Below are 19,692 nucleotides of genomic sequence, written 5' to 3' on the forward strand. Positions count from 1 at the left end.
TGTTTTATTTTGGAAGATAGATTTTCTAACCAAATCCCTTTTGTGATAACTTTTAAGAGAGATCCAGATTACATGTTCATTTCAAATTATTGGAACTACTCTTTAAATTATAGACAAAGTGATTGAAAAAAGTTTCAACTATTCCATGGCCAGACATGAGTGTTGTCCAGTATGTTTAAAAATTACATTCAAGATTATCCTTGATTTCCCCATTAGAATAAGATGGACTTGGAAAACTGTTGTGAAGAAGAACAAGAGACAAGACAGAAGAGACCACTCCAGGAGGATAACAGTGACTCACTGCTGAAGACTAGGGAAGGTGATCCACTGGAGGAGAAGGGCAGGTATGAGCCGGTCCAGGGTGTTCATCCATGTGTGTGCAGCGGGGCTGTGCCCCTTTACTCCATCACTAATGCAAACCATATTCAGCTTTGAAATTATCTTCCAATAATACATTACCCATATATTATTGCTTGAACACATTCTAATAGCTCTGAAGTCAGTGTCCTTATGCTACTGATTAAAAATAGTCTAGTTTTTAAATAGGTAAAACCTTCTTTAAACAAGGAAGAGACTGTGTAGATCACCCAGGAGGCTGGCTCTGCTACCAGCAAGTTCTTTATGATACAAATGTTTGCTCCTGGGGCTCCAACATATCAGATAGATATTGACAAGTGTGCATGCGTGTGTGTGCATACACACTTGGGTACACGCTCATAGCATCCTTAGAGGGACCTAAAGAAACAACAGGTTATCTAAGTATTATTTTCAAATACTGACCAATTTGAAAGGTTGTTTGGGAGCTGAACTCTTCTGGTGGGACTTGCTCTGAGAATTCTTCTGGGTTTATCAGCTAGAAGACTCCCTGAATTGTAGGATATTGGAGTTTGGGGCCCATGTCTAGAGCCTGCAGAGCCCTTGAAACAGCATAGCTGTTTCCAGTTAAAATTATTTACAGAGAGTTTCCAGTTTTGAAATCCACAAGTCAAGAATATTTGAGGGATGCTGGTAAACATTTTATGTGAATTATTGCTATTTCTCCAGACAGTCCCTGTTGTCACCAGAAACTTTAAAAAGGTCTCCTCCATCTCTCCTTTCTTTGCCATTGTTGTTATTTTTTTTAGTCACTAAGTCATGTCCAACTTGCTCCTAAAAGACCAGTGAATTACCATAGGCTGCCAAAGCCCCATATGGCCTCAATGCTTTCTACAGTAAGCCCTCTCTTGTGGAAATCTGGGAGAGTATACTTAGCTCTTTCATTCCTCAAAGTTATTAGAATGAAGAGTTTTGTGGACAAGGAGGTAGAGAGAATGTCAGAAATGAGGATTTGTTAAATTGGTGGATAATGAAAATGCAAAGCATTTTACAGTATTCTAAATCCATTTTAAATCTAGTTTAAAATAAAAAGAATATTTAGTTATCCCCATTCATTTCATTTTGTAATTGGTACTTCCTTGTCCTGAGGGATAAGATCAGTCATTTCAGTTGCTTTTATCCCTGTTCTGAAATATATTTGTTTATTTTAGCAGCCTAACTCAAGAGGTCTTGACTCATTCTGAGAACCCGGCATCAGAAGGAATCTACCACCAGCTGGATACAGAAGCTGGGGTCCCACAGTGTGGGGTAAACCCACAGCTAGCTCAGGGTAAGAATGGAGAAGGCCAGCTCCCATGCTTCACTGGGCTTCCCAGGTGGCACTAGTGATAAAGATCTTGCCTACCAATGCAGGAGACTTAAGAAATGCGTGTTTGATCCCTGGGTGGGAAATAACCCCTAGAGAAGGGCATGGCAACCCACTCCAGTATTCTTGCCTGGAGAATCCCATGGACAGAGGAGACTGGCAGGCTAGAATAAAGAGTCAAACAACTGAAGCGACTTAGCAAGCACACATGCATGTTTCAGTTATTGTAAGACCCCTTCCCCACCCCATCGTCCAGACAGATATGGCCTCTGCTGGCTGCTATGCTAAACAGCACAGTGAATAAACTCCCACCACTGTGTACCAGGAAGTTCCATGAGATCACTGTGAGACCTTTGCAGGCGTTAGTACTTTAAAGAAAGGTGATTACTAAGCACTAACTGTATGTTCTTTCTTTGGCCTCAGATCCATCCCAGAATCAGCAGGTATCAAACCCACCAATGCACATTTTAGAAGATGTGAAGCCAAAAACCCTTCCATTGGACAAAAGCATTAACCATCAGATTGAGTCTCCGAGTGAAAGGCGGAAGTGAGTAACCAAATAAGATGATTGTGGAATTTCTTTTCTTTTTTTTAATTTTTTTTTTTTATTGAAGTTTAAATTACAGTGTCATGTTAGTTTCAAGTGTACAGCAAAGGGATTTAATTATATGGAATTTCTTGTTTTTTAAACTGATTAAGAAGGGGGAAAAATGAAAAAGTGTTAGATGGCAGGTGGTTTGCAGCATTTTTGTGCTTTCTCTCCATTCACTGCTATTGTCGAGGTAACAAATACATATGAAGTTTGGGATGATCTTCCTGGCAAGTAAATATTTACTCTGAATTTAACAACTTAAAAGAGACAAAGTAATGTTTTTCACTGACAAATCCAAACATTGGAAAGAGTTTTCTGGCATGTTGTATTATCAATTTATTTAAGCAAGTTTAATTGTCTCAGAGCCTATGGAGAAATGTTCTTTCAAAGAAAAAAATCTTTTCCTCTTCTTACCATTCTCTTTCCTTAAATATCTACCCCAGGCTTTAGTCTAATTTTGTAACAATTATATTTTTTACACTAAAAATAGTTCTTATCATTTTTGAAGCATGTCAATGAAACAGGCACTGTGTTGAAGGGTTTGCATATATCTCTCTCCTCTTCTTTTCATATATTAACTCACTGAACTCGCCCAATTACATGATTGAGTTATTGTTCCCATTTTACAGATAAGGAAACTGAGGCTCAGGGAAATTAAATAACTTACCCAAAGTACTTGTCTGAATGAGTAGAGGTAAAGGGATTCAAAGTGAACCCACAATTTCACTATGTCATATTTGACCTACGGTTTCCTTGTAATCAGTTTTAAAAAGATAATATACATTATGCTTTAACCAATCATTCTACCAGGAGCCAGACCACCTGGATTCAAATTTTTGACTCTGTCACTTTGCCTGCATAAAACTTTGGGCAAGATACCTAATCTTTCTCTGCCCTAGTTTGCTCATGTATAAAATGGGAATAATAGACGCGCCTGCCTCACAGGGCCCTGTGCCCAGAAGATGGTAAGTACTGCACGTTGTCGGCAGTGATGTTGATAACGGTCGTGTCAGTGGTAATGATGATGATAACTTGTCTTATAAGTTCATCTTTTTATCTGATTTTTCTTGTTAACACTTTTTTCTCAACACAGGTTTAAACCATTTCCCCCTTTTCTGTCTATCTAATTTCATTTCTCTGTGTCTAGATGACATATGCAGCAATAATAGAAGGTAAAATCACGTAGAAGGAGTCATTATTGTTATTGATTATTGTGGTGATTTTCAACCTTTTTTCAAGGCAATGGTTCTTATACTTTAGGATATTCCATGAAAAACTGATATTTTGAAGAAGACAAGCTCTGTCTAGGGAGGGAGTCTTAGAGAGGGGGGAGGTCAGGGGCTCAAGAAGTTATTCTGAGAGTAGTTACAAGACAGATGGCCTCACGGCCTATTGACATCTATGCTGGCATTTCTCTTTTCCTTGTTCTTTTCTGTGTCCTATTCCTTTCTTTACAAGTGAAATTAACTTTTGAAAGCGAAAGCCCAGAACGAACGGCTTGATCACAGGCAGGGCTCACGTGTAACCAGCCACACCTGTGAAACCGTTGAGGGAGCTTCTGGCTGGGAACCATTCTGCCTTGGAGATGCCCGTGACATAGTGGTTATTGGTTGTTTTGAACATCACCCCTAATCACGTGGACCTGTTATGAATTTCTGAATACTGGTGGAAGCCGCCTCACTGAAAAATATTTCCTTTAAGCACTGCTCTTTATTTCTGGGCTCTCTTGAAGAGCTTTTCCCTATAGCCCCACTTATCTCTCCCTTCCATCCCATTCATAGTTTTTATATCTAACTCAGCGTGCAACTTTAACTAGCAAAGAACCTGGCAAAAATAAAGAGTAGAAAACTGTTTTGTCTTTTCTGTTCAACAGTGCCAGCCTGGTTTTGATACGATACAGCCAGTGTCTGAACAAACCTGCTAGATGGAATTTTTTTTTGCTCTTTATTAAAAAATTACCACTAGTATGTGCTATTGGAGAAGGCAATGGCACCCCACTCCAGTACTCTTGCCTGGAAAATCCCATGGATGGAGGAGCCTGGTGGGCTGCAGTCCATGGGGTCGCTAGGAGTCGGACACAACTGAGCGACTTCACTTTGACTTTTCACTTTCATGCATTGGAGGAGGAAATGGCAACCCACTCCAGTGCTCTTGCCTGGAGAATCCCAGAGACGGGGGAGCCTGGTGAGCTGCCATCTATGGGGTCGCACAGAGTGGGACACGACTGAAGTGACTTAGCAGCAGCAGCAGCAGCAGCAGCAGGATGTGCTATGGTCTTTTATTTGGTTGTCAAGGAAGAGGGCTTTTTTTTTTTTTTTCTCCTTCTAAAATGTCTTTTCTTGTGGGACTGGGCTTCTGTTTACTTATAATGTTTGGCTCTTTCCCATGTTGCAGGAAAAGCCCTCGAGAGAACTTCCAGGCTGGGCGCTTGTCCCCCTGCTCCCCCACCCCTCCTGGCCAGTCACCAAACAGGTACAAGAGGTCAGCAAGCCTTTCTGAGGCTGCTCTGTTTTGACTGGAGCCTGCTGGGCACCATCACCACCAAATTAGTGCTTGCCGGGGGACCATGGGGATTTGTCCACCCATGTCTCTTCCTGCACACACACACAGGCAGGCCAGAGGAACACACCCCATCCACCTGAAGGTTTTATCAGCCCTCGATCGAGAGCCAAGTGTGTGACATGGGCACGACTGTGGCCATCGGCTTTAATTACATTGTGTGGAACCTGCAATCTAATAAGAAAACCCACCAGACAATTGCCAGGCTTCTAAGTCGGCGCCTTTCCCCCCAAGGAGGCTCGGTCCTTCTAGGCGGAATCCGCTGATGGCTCTTACAGTGGTCCAGGCAGGCGCTGAGAAGCGAAACTTCATCTTCCCTCTTACTCTACTCAAGCTCTCTAATAATTGCTTCTGGACATTAATTGGGCCCCATGATATTCTTAAAAGCTGCCTGAGCTCCCATTCCCTGGAGAAACAAATTACTAAGTACTGCAAGGTTTTCTTAGATTCAGAAATTTCATTTAACTACGGGATAAGAGGGAAATCCTAGTAAATAGAGTTTTGTGAAGGGCAACTCTTCCTTTCTTTCTCTTGTCTTCCTTTCTGTTTCTTCTGTCCCTGTGTATACTGTTAGCTTCCAAATGATACTGCGTATTTTAAAGTTTCTTACGTAATTCCAAGAGTTTTCCTCACAGTCAGCATCATTGCAATCTGACCTTAGTTGCTGGAAAACTGACTTAGGGCCCAGCCATCCTGTCTAAGCCAATGCAATGGAAACCCGATGTGAGTTCTTCACACCAGATCACAGAACTTGGTGTCAGGGCAGAGATTGGATCCCATATCTGCCTGGTACCTGTTGGACTGGATCACGATTTCCTCTTTACTTCTAAGCAACAACAAAAAATTTTTAATAAATAAAAAGAAATGCTCCAGTGGGCCAATGAACCAATTACAGAAAAACTTCACGCAACTAAAACCTTAGTAAAACTAAACTTGATTGTCTTTGAGGATTTAAGAAAATATATGATAAATACACTGAATCATTTCAAGGCATTTGATCACCGTGGCTGAACAGAATACAACACAAACTTTTTATAACAAATAATTCATGCATACAGAGTTCAGTGTCACAGTAGAGGCTTACTGTATGTAATCTCTCAATTATTACCATCTTATAGCTAATGCTTAATTCCTGCTCATTGTCATTTCAGTATTTGTCATTTCATTCATGATATCAATGTTTTACAAACCCATGTTTTCATTTTTTTTTTTTTTTGCATGAGGCTCCATATTCGTGAGGCTCCATATTCCATTTCATCTTTGCATGAGGCTCCGGATTCTAAACAGCACATTTTATTATGCCATATATTTTGCAACCTAGGTCTATAAGTGGGAAGAAGCTGTGCTCTTCGTGTGGGCTTCCACTGGGTAAAGGCGCTGCGATGATCATTGAGACCCTCAATCTCTATTTTCACATCCAGTGCTTTAAGGTATGTATTCATCACTCTTCTCCCTGAGTACAGTCTCGTCGTGTGTTTTGGCCTCATCCTGTGCTTAGTAAGTACCTCCTGGAAATCCTAACAGCCTTTGTGTGTGAGGCCCCCCGTCTCTACGTTGTACAGAAATGGGCATGGAGTCCATCTTTGAGGATAAAATTCTTCTATCACGCATCCCTCTGGGATGTCAGGTTTGAGGAAGCAAGACATATTTGTGCCACGTGTCTTTGTAAAACTGTTTTTTTGTTGTTGTTGTTGCTAAAGAGTGTATACTCTAACAGGAAGCTAAGAAAGCCACCCAGGAGGACAGTGATACTTCTGAATCTTTAAAGGATTTAGAATGTAACATCTTTGCTTCTTCTTAGACTCTTGTGACCCAAGTCAGAGGTTTTTGGTCTTTGACCTGATGGGAGATTTCCCTCAATTAAGTGGTTACAGCTAGTTGCTAAGTTGTAGATCTCCACATGAGTGTTCTGCGATCACAGATGGAATATTACTCCCTCCAAGAGCTGCCCTGCTCAGCACACTGAGTCAGGCTGCCTTTGTTACAGCTCCTTAGAGAAACGTTCACGCTCCTTATTGCTCACTATCGAACTGTTTAATTATCATCTCCTCTCATAAACTACACGCTCCATAAGGGCAGGAACCATGTCTGTCTAGCTCACCACTATTTCCTCTGTATACCTAGTGGAGATGACATCAGTAAATATTTCTAGAGGAGTGAATTAATGAATAACTGAAAACGAGAAGGCTTAAATTCTAGTCTCAGATCTCCTGCCAATTAGCAGGTGAGCTAACCACTTATGCTTGCCTGATTTATTTTTTAAAATTTACATGTCAGACTATATCGGCATCTCCTTTCATCACCCATGGGCATGTTTCAAATAATATATGATTTTCGAAGCTACACCTCTAGCTCTGGAAAAGAATAATTTCGTTCCCTTCATCATGCTACCATGCTTTCTTGTGGCCTGGGGTTTTGTCCTGTTTCTTTTTGGTACCCCACTCAGCTATAAACTAAACTTGCACAGGTTTAAAATAACTCTCACTTTACCTGTATGCTAAGAGAAAGTGAATGACGTCGTTCTGAAATTATTAGCTTAATTATGTCAGTAATCACTGGAAAGCAAAACTTATAATGAACAAAACACAGTATGGATACTTAGACTCAATTTATCAATATTATTGTTGTAAAATTAACATAAACAAGGTATGTCCTAAATTATCTAGGAGTATTGTGAGGCTCATAATATATACTTTTTTAAGAATTTCATGGTAATATCAAGATGACATGTTCTAACACCACAGTTTATTCTCAGAAACTTTACCAGAACTCGAAATAATCAAGGTAACAAAGAGTTTTTGCAGATTCTCAGTGGAAAGGGGACTTGTCTTCTTAGCTGTAAAGGCCTTTATTTTCTCTTACCATTCACTTCCAAGAGCTGACTTGATGCTTTAAGGCGCATCACCATATGGATTTATCCCTTACCCTTCTGTGTAGGTGTAGCTTGTAATATAATTTGAATGGAACCCTCCCTGTGCCCCAGGTGACCTTAGAACATCAGTCTGGGGCTCACCCTCTGTTCCTGGGCTCGGTCACAATCTGCCTGCAAGTGGCTGGCATGAACCACGCCCCACTGCCTCCTTCTCTGATTCAGCCAGTACGGTGTACCCCACCATCTCCTGCATGCAGGCTAGCTTGGTATCGTTGCCTCTAACATGGAAACATAAGATGGGGGTGCTATTCCGCAGTGATTATAGTCAGGTATTAATAGAACTTACCAACAACACTGACAAGCCTTATTCAGAGACAAGTTTCGATATATAATTTGTTGGCCATGTGTTTATTTAAAACCACTAAGATTTAATCTGTTTAAAACAGTCTTCCATCTTGAGAATCAGCGTGCATAGGCTTTGGGATTCAACCTGATAACCGCTCACCAACTTCTAAACCTTGGACAAGCCACCTCTTGTCCTAAGCTCTCTGAACCAGTGTCCTTCTCCATAAAATGTTAGGACTTGGGATAAAATGCTAAAAGTATATTATTTCTGGAAATCAACTCACAGAGCAGCATCTCATACATAGTAGATACTCAACAAATGTGGAGGTTAGAGAGGTGATTACTGTGCTACTCTTGTGGACAGTAAGCAAGCGTTGTAGGGAAACAGTTCCTTGTGTGCCTTATAACTTCTGCTCTTTCTTCCCTGTAGTGTGGGATTTGTAAAGGTCAGCTTGGAGACGCCGTGAGTGGGACGGATGTTAGGATTCGAAATGGCCTTCTAAACTGTAATGACTGCTACATGCGATCCAGAAGTAAGTCCTGGGGGAAATGCCTTGAGATGTACGGGTGCAAACGCATGCCTTTCCTGGGCCAGTTTAGCAATTCAACTATTTTTGCCTATCAGCTGACACTCCTACACTAAAAGAAAGATGTGTTAACGATGGTAAAGAATCTGCCTGCAATGAGGGAGACCTGGGTTCAATCCCTGGATTGGAAAGATCCCCTGGAGGAGGGCATGGCAATCCACTCCAGTATTCTTGCCTGGAGAATCCCCATGGACAGAGGTGCCTGGTGGGCTATAGTCCACGGGGACACAAAGATTTGGACATGACTGAGCGACTAAGCACAGCACAGGTAAAAGAAACAATAATGAAGTGACCCCTTATTTACTATTAGTTTCTTACTTGAATGACTGCTACAATGTAATTCTTTTTAACCAGAGGGCATTAATACACTAGCAGGTGAACATGTAGACCAAGTTTGAGACATTGCCTGAGCTCACCATGGAGATTTCAGTGAGATACAGGGGTGATATAAGGTCTGTAAAACCCTACTTATTTGTTGAGGTATCTCTTTAGAATTCCAGCAGCATGTGGAGGGTATCTCACATGTGAAGAGTCACTCTGCACTGCTCATCAAATCAGGCACCCGCTCCTCAATGCCTACATTCAGACGTTTCATGGCATAATGTGGGCTTGTTCCCAACTAAATTGAAAATTCTTTGAGAGACAAACTGGTGTGTTCTACTTCTCTGTGAATCCCCACTCTCCTCCAAAATGCCGGAGTACATACTAATCAGCACTTAACCAGTGTGTGCTGCCTTGAAGCTTCCTTGAGCAGCCTGCTCTCCCATCTTATGCCTAGGTCTCCTGACGTAGGCAGGTCATGTATTAATAAATTTGGGGGGCCACGAGGGGGTGCTGTTGCCCAGCTGCTGTTTAGAAAATATGAAACTAGCCGGTGGCTAGCCTCTGAATCTTTCCTCAGTCTCCATCATAAATATAGTCCTTATGCTGGATAGGGCTTCTTTAGTGACTCAGTTAGGAAAGACTCTTCCTGCAGTATAAGAGCGGAGAAGGCAATGGCACCTCACTCCAGTACTCTTGCCTAGAAAATCCCATGGACGGAGGAGCTTGGTGGGCTGCAGTCCATGGGGCCGCTAAGAGTCGGACATGACTGAGCAACTTCACTTTCACTTTTCACTTTCATGCATTGGAGAAGGAAATGGCAACCAGCTCCAGTGTTCTTGCCTGGAGAATCCCAGGGACAGTGAAGCCTGATGAGCTGCCGTCTATGGGGTTGCACAGAGTTGGACACGACTGAAGCAACTTAGCAGCAGCAGCAGCAGCAGTGCAGGAGACCGCTTGCAGTGCAGGAAGCTAGGGTTCAATCCCTGGGTCAGGAAGATCCCCTGGAGCAGGAAATGGCAACCCACTCCAGTATTCTTACCTGGAAAATCCCATGGACAGAGGAGCCTGGCAGGCTACAGTCCATGGGGCCACAGAGTCGGAAATGACTGAGCACACACCTACAAATGCATATATATGTATATAATATATAATTATATTTTATTTAAACTATATTTGTATTTGTTTGTTTTGTTTTTGTACATTAAAAAGGAAAACTAAACCCTTTTGTCCCAGGATTCAAAGTAATTTTTTTTCTATTATTTACGCGAATTGGAGTTTTTCTGCAACCTCAATGACCTGTTGAGTGTGAGCCATGGAACCAGAAGAGGGCGCTGTTAGGTTGAAGGATGGTTCAGCCAGATTTGAAAGTGCTGTAAATCTGAATTTCTTTCATAATTTAAAGCGATTGAAGGATGCCAGCAGAGAACAAACCCGAACCCACTTCTGGATAACAGTGACCTGTTCTGATCCAGATTTTTATTTTAATTGAGAAGCTGGGTGTTTCATTGACATTTCTTTTGGAAATTAGCTTTTAGGATCTAGGCCAGCAATTTTTCTCTTGTGTATACAAATATAAAGGATGTTAAGTGCTTTTGATTCCAAATCTGAAGACAAGAACCATGGGATTCCTGAAACTGTCCTGTAAGATGAAAAATAGGTAATTGGAAGTAGATTAAAGATACTGTTTTTTCTTTATTTAATATTTTTGATGCACTATTTCACTAGATATTTTTTAGAATACAAATGTACTAAGACAAAAGCAAAAAGGTTCATTATCTCTTTGCCTAGAGAACCAGTATCTATATTCAAAAGAAGAAATAAATAGAAGGTATAAATGATAAAAGTTCAGGAAAAAATGGGTTTTTTAGAAAGATAAAAAAATTAAAAACGAAAAAATCTTCAAAGTTAACCACATAATCACTTTCTAATAATTTCTTGGGGACAGGGGCAGAATGTATGTTTGTATATACACATGTGTTTGCACAAACACACAGGTGCATGTGTGTGTGACACGTCTACCTGTGTTGGTTTTTATTTCACAAAGGTAATAGCATAACCACAGCGGTACTTAGTTTTCGTTGCTGCTGTTTTTAACTTAATGATGAAAGTGAAAGTGTCAGTCACTCACTCCTGTCTGACTTTGCGACTCCATGGACTGTTGCCCACCAGGCTCCTCTGTCCATGGGATTCTCCAGGCAAGAATACTGGAGTGGGTTGCCATGCCCTCCTCCAGGGGATCTTCCCAACCCAGGAACTGAACCCAGGTCTCCCACATTGCAGGCAGATTCTTTACCATCTGAGCCACCACGGAAGCCAGCTTAATGATATATCCTGGCAATTTTTTCATAAAGCATGTTCTTACTCCTCATTCTTCTTAAGACTCTTTTATAGCTGTATACGGTCCCACTGTATGGACTTACCATAATTTAAAACTAGTGTGCTAAGAATGAGTGTTCCTTTAATTCCAGTTTTTTTAATACTATTTTTTAAATGCTCCAGTGAACATGCTTTTATATATGTCTTGATGAACCTCTGAAAGCATCTCCACAGGGTAGATTCTGAGCAGTGGAAAGTGAAGTCGCTCTGTCATGTCCAACTCTTTGAGACCCCATGGACTGTATGTAGCCTACCAGGCTCCTCAGTCCATGGAATTTTCCAGACAAGAGTACTGGAGTGGGTTGCCATTTCCTTCTCCAGGGGATCTTCCCAACCCAGGGATCAAACCCAGGTCTCTCACACTGCAGGCAGGCAGTTTACTGTCTGAGCCACAGGGGAAGTAGAACTGCTGAGTTAAAAAGCATATGCCTTTTAAATCTTCAGGCTATTTGCCTAATTATATTCCCCGAAAGAGCAATGTATATGAGAGCCTCTTTCTTTCTCCATGCCTTTGTCAGCTCTGGATATCATCAAACTTTTAAAATTTCCACTCTGCTAGGCAGAGGGGATAAAACCTCTTTGCTTTAATCTGTAGTCTTTAACTAACTATAAGTGAGTTTAAGCATCTTTTCATTTGTTTGTTCACCATTTATACTTCTTTTTCTATTAAAACCTTTTATATTTCTGTATCATTTTCCCATTATTCTATTATCAGTTGCTTTTTATGAGTTTTTTGTAAATTAAGGAAATTTTCCCTTTATTTTATATTTGCTACTTCGGGCAGTTATCATTGGTCTTTCCACTTTGTGATTTTTTTTCATAGAATAAATTTTCAATTTAGGTAGTTCAACATATCTCTCATTTTTCCTTTTTGGATTCTGAGTTTTGTGTTCTACTTAGAAAAGCTCTGACTATCCAAGAGTATAAATAAATTTAGCTGTGATTTCTCCTAGAATTGTTTTTTGTTTTCTTTTTGGCATATAAACATGTGATAATCAGAAATGTATGTGGGGGTAAGAAATAAGATAGATACTAGATTTATTTTGTTTTCCAATTAGCCAATTGTGTGACTATAACTTACTGAAAAATCCCATTTTTTTCTTATGAATCTGAAATGCAACTTTCTCCTAAGCTAAGTTCACATATATATTTTGGGTCTACTTCGGGATATTTTATCGTGTTGTGTTAACCTGTTTATTCTCTAGTATCAGTTGTAATTAATATAGGTTCATATTATGCATCAGTATTGAAAGAGAGACTGGCTACCTTCTCTCCAGTTATTTTTTCCAAGTTTTCCTAAATCTCATGTTTATTTTTCCAGATAATTGTTAATATCATTTTAGACTAAACTTTAATCAGGTCAACAAATGGCAGGGAGAATGAGCACCACATCTGAGAGTACTGCTCATCTCTTTCTTCGTGTCATAAGGAAAAACTGTACCTTCAGAGTGAATAGGGGGAGAGGCTAATAGTTGGTTAGAGAAGTATAAATCCACTTGAATTGATTGACTGTAGCCCAGATGCAATAAAAGAGTCAGAATGGGGAAAATGGCTAAAAATCATTTTTTTCTTTTTTTACTTGATTTTGATCTGAAGTTAAGAAGAAGGGAGATGGATAGATGTGAGAGGTGGTTTACATCATAGGTATTCCTAGTGAAATGAAATAACTTCATTGTGTGGAATAATAAAACCTGAATATATAATCCTATTTTCTTCAAGTAAGTGGTCACATTTAAATGAAATTTTTTTCTTGGAGGGGGAAAAATAGCATAACAGCATACTAAAATGCAATTCCTAAAAGTAATGTAAACAGTTTGTAAATTCATATGTAAATAGAAGAGAAGTGCAAAGCCAATTACCTGTCACGAATCAAGCCGTCACATGGTTTAACTGGTGCCATTTGTGTGTGGGTGTTGGATGACCATGTCTTTGTGTCTGTTTGATCATTCACTTTCATGAAATGCATTTAATGCAAAATCCCCGGGGTCTTTTCCAATGTTGCAATTGCCTCATCATAACTCTAGTGCCTAAAATGAAGGAGAAACTTTGTGAAGGTTTCAGCAGGAAATAGGGAACCCAAACCATCCTTCCTAGATAGAGTTGCCAGATAAAATACAAGATGCCCAGTTACATGTTTTTGAGTTTCAGCTAAACAATTAATTTTTAGTATGTGTATGTCCCAAACATCTCCTGCTCAGGATTTAACACAAGTGTATCCCAAATATCCCATGGGATATATACTAAAAAATGTATTTATTATCTAAAATTCAAATGTTATTCAGTGTTCTATATTTTATTTGCTAAATCTGACAATCTTGTTTCTAGATCATATGTCAGATTCCTCCTGTTGCAATGTATTTATTCTTAGAGAAATCACAAGCTAAGGAAACTGAGAGAAAAGAAATTATTTTCTTGCTTATTTGCCACAGAAAACAAGGAAGAAAACTTGGTGGAGGTCATTTGGTTCAGGGTGAAATCCAGAGGACTTCAACCAAACTTGACAAGGCATAGGAACCACCTGGGCTCCTTGTTCAGCTCCAGGATAGTGCTCAAGAGTCTGCATTTCTAACAAGCTCCAGGTGACGCCAATGTGGCCGGTCCCTGGACCACACTCCAAGTGGCATGGCAGGACAGATTTCCCCTCCCTAGAAGGAAGAGATGTTGGCAATGGTCATTACTAATTTCAGAAGTGTTTAAACATCTAAATCCAGAATGGTTGACTTCTGTAACCAAATGTTGCTCTGTTTTCTTCATGCCAGGTGCTGGCCAGCCCACAACATTGTGACGTGGTTTTCCAGCTTCCAGATCACTCACCATTTCCTTACTGAGGGTGTCCCCTGGCAGCGTTTAACGAAATCCCGAGTTCAGGGGCTCCACAGCATTCATCTGATTTCTGAAAGGCTGTTTGAAAAGATGGTATCTGTTCTATTGTAGCACAGTGTTCGTGTTTTTCCTGGTTTCCTTTCTTTTTTTTTTTTTTTTTTGGCATTTGCACAGTATATACAAAGAATATTGAATTGTAATGATCCTGAATAGTTCAAAAAGAAAAGGTCTTAGCATGGTCAAACAGGCTTATGGTTTAAAATATGTTATTCTCTTTTTTGGGAGTTAATGAGATAAATGATGCAATAAACCTGTTTGGGTTTTTTTTTTTTTTTTTAGCATTTCTAGGAATTAAACATTCTATGTTTACAGAATTGAGCTGCAGAAAATGCAGGACATGCCAATTTGAGACACATGGTCTTCTGAGTCAGGAGCATACAATTAATGCATTTCAGAAACTAAAAATCACACCATCTAGCTCTGAGCTATAACTTGTTTTTACTGCAAAGTCACTAGGCTGATAATATATACTGTAATCTTGAAACATTTGTGTTACTTACCTTTTGAGGTGGAAGTCATACCAATAAATTATTGCACCGTTAGTATTAGATTCTGTGTCCTTTGGAAATTATGCCATTGATATAGGCTGAACCATCGAATAGAAAGAACCCTTGTAATATTGGCTAGATTTACACTCTGGGACATTGCCCAAGGGTAGGAAGAAACCAGAGGGACATAATTCAGTCATTATTTCCAAAGTTACTACCAAAATCTGTGAAGACGTTTAATCTTCCAAAGAGTGGTGGGTCAGTGATAGCCAAGAGAGCTTTGTGGCTTGCTTCTCTTCATGCTCTAGATTCAATAAAAGGCTCAGTGTGGGACATATGGAAGCTGTCGTCGAGATCCGTACATTGCTAGGTGTGACCCTGCTCACCCTTGCCTGCACCTTCTCCTTGGGGGCTGAAGCCCAGGTGGCTAAAGAGAAGCACTGAGTCCATCCTAATAGAATCCAATGACGTACAATGCGAGAAGCCACTAGTGTGTGATCAGCAAGCACCTACCGCTCACATCGTCCCCTGCCCACCCCACGGGATACCTGCCTGCTCTCCTCCGCGCCATCCATCACCAACTCTCTCAACTTCTGGAACTCCAGAACCCAGAATTCTGGACCTTGCTCATGGAGAAGTTTAGCAAGGAACTCTTGTGGAGGGCTGGCTTATTTTTTTGCCCTGTGTGATGAGTTTCATCTGGCCAAGAAAGGAATCAAGTTATTAAAAAGCATCCCATTTTAGAGTTTCAGGCTGTTTTCCTGAAGACTGGGGAAAGGGGGACTATTTATTCTGCCTTAAAATAATGGCAAATAAGTGAAGATGACAGATGACGTTTTGTGAATGTAGACTCTGGATATACTCCTAATAGCTTAACGTAGTCATAAAAGGAGATCAAGTAGATGTTTTTCTGTTATGTAAGCAATAATTTTTTTTCTCTGTCTTTTTGAGTATGGCTAGCAATTATTTATTTACATGCTAGACAGTTCTCTGCATGCGGGTTCCATGTAAGTGCAGAAATTTCCTCAGCCACTGGAGATAGTTTGGCCATTTTGTTATTTGGGCGAGCTGTTGTTAGATTGAAATTTACACATCATTTCATTAAAAATTGTGCCTTAGAAAATGCAAAGCTGTTGCACATAGTGATGAATTATGGATGCAGTACATTGAAGAGAGATGAAGTCACTTCCAAGTTCTCAAGACTTCTCATGGAGGTGTTGGCTGCTTTACAGGGGGAAAAAGTTTTAAAAAAAAAAGAAAAAGAAGAATTGAAAACATTTTGAAAATGTACAGATTAAGTCCAATATTTTGATTAACCACCTGCATGTTTTATTAAGTATTTTGATAATATGGATGTTTGCACTTTGCATGATATTAGAAGAGTACTTTACCACCAATAATGCACAAAACATGTACAATAGAATCATTCATAACCGATTTTTATAGAATACTTTTTACATGTGGAACTCCATCCGTTATGTAAGGATTATATGAATATTGCACATTCTCTTCTGGTTTCACAAACCCATTTATACATATTTCTTAGTGAGACTCATTGTACATGTATTGAAGCTAGAATCAAGTCAGGAAAAATAAAGCCCCATTCTCCAACTGCGAAATGTGCTTTTCCATAATGAACAATAGTCACCAGCACAGAATAATCTCCAACATTTTCTAAATTCTAATTGCCAACTGTTTCTATTTATATTTGATTTATATTTCATTTGGAGTCTGTTACATGGCAGCTCGGGCCGACTAGATCTTGTTTTTTCCAATGCAGCATAATGAGTATGATCTATTTCTTTTCAAATAATCTCTGAGACCCCAGGAAAAAAAATGCTGTGCTCCGTTGAGCTACAATGTAAATGTGTTTGTTTAAAAAACAGATGAGGCAAGTGAGTGATTTATTGTTCCTGAGGAAGTATATCTTTTTTTTCTTATACTTCGAAAGCTAGTCTCTTCTTTCTTAAGAAAAAAAAAAAAAGTGGGTAACTCTTTGTTTTTCACGTGCAAACTTTCATGACGTGTTCATTCTTTCTGTGTAGTGTTATTAATGCAATACCTACTATAGTTATCTATACACAATGTAAGACTTAACAAGCTGAAATGATCCACCTCATATGTGAGTCCGTCCAAAAGATGTTACTATTCTGGGTGGGCCAATGTTCTGTATCAGTTACACTAACCTTCATTTAAAATATTTATTCTAAAATGACTCTGAGAAATAGTAAAAAAATAAAATAAAGTTGTCTAAAACGCAACAGCTTTTATAGTAAATGTACATTTATAAATAAAATACTCAAATTCATTTTGTATTTCACTGATTTTTTTTTTTTTTGAGGGGCGGGGAGTCAATTTTCTTACTTGGGGAAGAGAGAATCAAGCTCTTTTACAGCTTTTGGTCCAGAATTACACAGTCAGATGATAGCAATGATGCAGATTTGCATATGTTTATTGATGCATCTTGAGGTCAGCTATTTAAGGCAAATCAAACTTACCAGCTGACTGTGCGTGCTAAGTCACTTCCATCATGTTCCGACTCTTTGTGACCCTATGGACTATAGCCTGCCAGGCTCCTCTGTCCATGGGATTCTCCAGGCAATAATACTGAAGTGGGTTGCCATTCCCTCCTCTAGGGGATCTTCCTAACCCAGGGATTGATTGTAGGTGTCACTAAGGAATTGCCTTCCATTGAAGGATTCAAACTCCTTGAGAAGAGATGAACAATAACCAGGAGAGGCCATGTGAGTGCCAGTGGAAATTGTCTGAACAACCAAATGATGGTTAACCTCCAGTACTGGCTAGAGAAAACCACATCAAACCCTTTGAAGTTGCTCTATTCTGCTGCTTTTTCCAGCACTGTCGCAGTGCTCGCTCTCACTGTAAACATACAGTCTGTTCACAGAGGACGTTTCTTTCCATTGTTGAATCAGGGAATATGCTTTGAAACAGTGGCATTCTGGCTGATACTGTTAACTTTCCAAAATATACATGTATCTTGGCTGGCCCTATGTCTCAAATCTGTAGGTGGTGACAATAGCAATCAAATTCCTTGAAAGTTTCCATCGTTTTAAGATACAGTATTCTAATTGTCATTGCAAGTTGTATTCTGCCTTTTTTTTTTTTTTTTGGCAAAGTTGGATATGAATTAGTAGTTGCTGCTCTTTCCATAGAAAAGTGAATTCTTTGCCTTTAGAAGAGAAGTTTAGCAACTACCAGAATAGTTTAATATATCCATTGTTACGTAAGTGAAAGCTTATTCAGCTATAAAGCAATTCAAGACAAAAGACTGTTATTCTGGATATGAGGGCGATCTGGTTTCGACATCTGTCACCCCATTGATCACCAGGGTTGATTCGGCTGATCTGGCTGGCTAGGCGGGTGTCCCCTTCCTCCCTCACCGCTCCATGTGCATCCCTCCCGAAGCTGCGCGCTGGGTCGAAGAGGCCGACCATCCCCGATAGAGGAGGACCGGTCTTTGGTCAAGGGTATACGAGTAGCTGTGCTCCCCTGCTAGAACCTCCAAACAAGCTCTCAAGACTGTTATTCTAACATATGATCTATGAGCAATGTCTTTATTAAAATAAAAATATTTTTATCTAGGATAATATTGAACTAGGTTTTTTTTCATTGACTTTCTTCAAGACCTAAGGACTTCTTTTTAGGGTCCAAATCTGGACCACAGAGAATCTCTCCTCATCCTTCAGCATTATCTAAGTCAGGGGTTACAAATTCAAACGACTGGAGGGACCAGTTAGGCATTGTAAATGAGAACCAGAAGAGGATGATATTGAGAGAGTGGTGTAGACTATGGCAAACCGAAAACATGCACAGTTCTGTCTGACAAATGAACATATCTACAAACAGAAACAGACTCACAGACTTGGAGGACACAAATGTGGTTGTCAGTGGCGGGGACGGGGTGGAAGGGCGAAGAATTGGAAACTGAGATTAGTAAATACAAACTAGTATATATTAGGTGGATGAACAGCAAGGTCCTACTGTATAGCATAGGGAACTAGATTCAATATCCTGTGATAAACCATAATGGAAAATAATACAAAAAAGAATATATGTATAACTGAGTTGCCGGGGTCCAGCCCCGGTGGATCCAGGGAATTCGAAGGGGAGACGGCATCGGCGATCAGGAAACAACAGCTTATTTAAATGTTAATTAAAGATATAAAGAGTGGTTAAATAAGGATAGCTCAGTGAGAAAATTTAGTGGAGAAAAGAGGCTGAATAATTCAGCCAGGTGACAGAACGACACGGGGAGACCAAGCTTCAGTGAACAAGGCCCGCACTTTATTTTCCAAAGTAGTTTTTATACCTTAAGTTATGCATAGAGGATAATGGGGGAAGGGGTAGAGTCATGCAGCAAGCCAGGCTTTCTTCCTGCAAACTTATCATATGCAAAAGTTTAGGTGATTTGCATCATCTTCTGGCCTGGAGGCCTGTTAACATTTTAAGACCCTTTCTTCAGAAAATTTATTTTTCTCTAAAGGTGATTAGTCAGGCGCCACCCTCCAAAAGCATTATAAAGTTGCATTCCTACAGAGCAAACATGTGGTGGGCTATAACAAGAAAAAGAATTAACTCAAGGGTCCAAGGTTACAAACATTAAAGCTACTACTTACACCAATTATATTAATCAATACACTGCCAGGGACACAGCAGGTAAGGGATATGGAGACTTAGCAACAAACATTGGCCCAACAAGTGAAAAACCCTTCACCAATACAATTTCTAATCAATCTTTTAACTGCTCAAAGGAATCTGTATTTAGACAGTTTAGAACATCTCATGCCTCTCACAGTTGGGAGGCTCTAAACAATCACATGTGGCCGGAAAAACCTATTCAGGCAGGCTAGAGGACTTCCAAAGGAGTTTGTAGGTTGAAACACTGTCACACCCAGGAATCATTAACTGGAGCTATAAGCTAACTCTTTTTTCAGAGAGAGGTAGTGGGGGACAGCCCCCCGTAA

At 39.9% G+C, this 19,692-nt stretch overlaps 1 protein-coding gene across 27 annotated transcripts in view; it reads left to right on the forward strand.

The window, feature by feature from the left end:
* The window catches only part of LIMCH1 (LIM and calponin homology domains 1), a 351,821-nt gene extending 334,806 nt beyond the window's left edge, over window positions 1–17,015 (forward strand). For 8 of the 27 annotated variants that reach the window (XM_061420002.1, XM_061420014.1, XM_061420015.1 and 5 more), the window contains 6 exons: window positions 217–344; window positions 1,530–1,645; window positions 2,105–2,228; window positions 6,154–6,262; window positions 8,480–8,582; window positions 14,096–17,015. In XM_061420002.1, the coding sequence (XP_061275986.1) occupies window positions 217–344; window positions 1,530–1,645; window positions 2,105–2,228; window positions 6,154–6,262; window positions 8,480–8,582; window positions 14,096–14,121 (606 nt within the window). In that variant the 3' untranslated portion in view covers window positions 14,122–17,015. Of the gene's footprint in view, window positions 1–216; window positions 345–1,526; window positions 1,646–2,104; window positions 2,229–4,667; window positions 4,755–6,153; window positions 6,263–8,479; window positions 8,583–14,095 lie in introns of all 27 variants that reach the window. The other 19 variants (XM_061420003.1, XM_061419994.1, XM_061419995.1 and 16 more) reach the window with 5 other exon arrangements.
* The last annotated feature ends 2,677 nt before the right edge of the window (window positions 17,016–19,692 follow it).

Source organism: Bos javanicus, chromosome 6 (genome assembly GCF_032452875.1).
Source record: "Bos javanicus breed banteng chromosome 6, ARS-OSU_banteng_1.0, whole genome shotgun sequence".
Taxonomy (NCBI): Eukaryota; Metazoa; Chordata; class Mammalia; order Artiodactyla; family Bovidae; genus Bos; species Bos javanicus.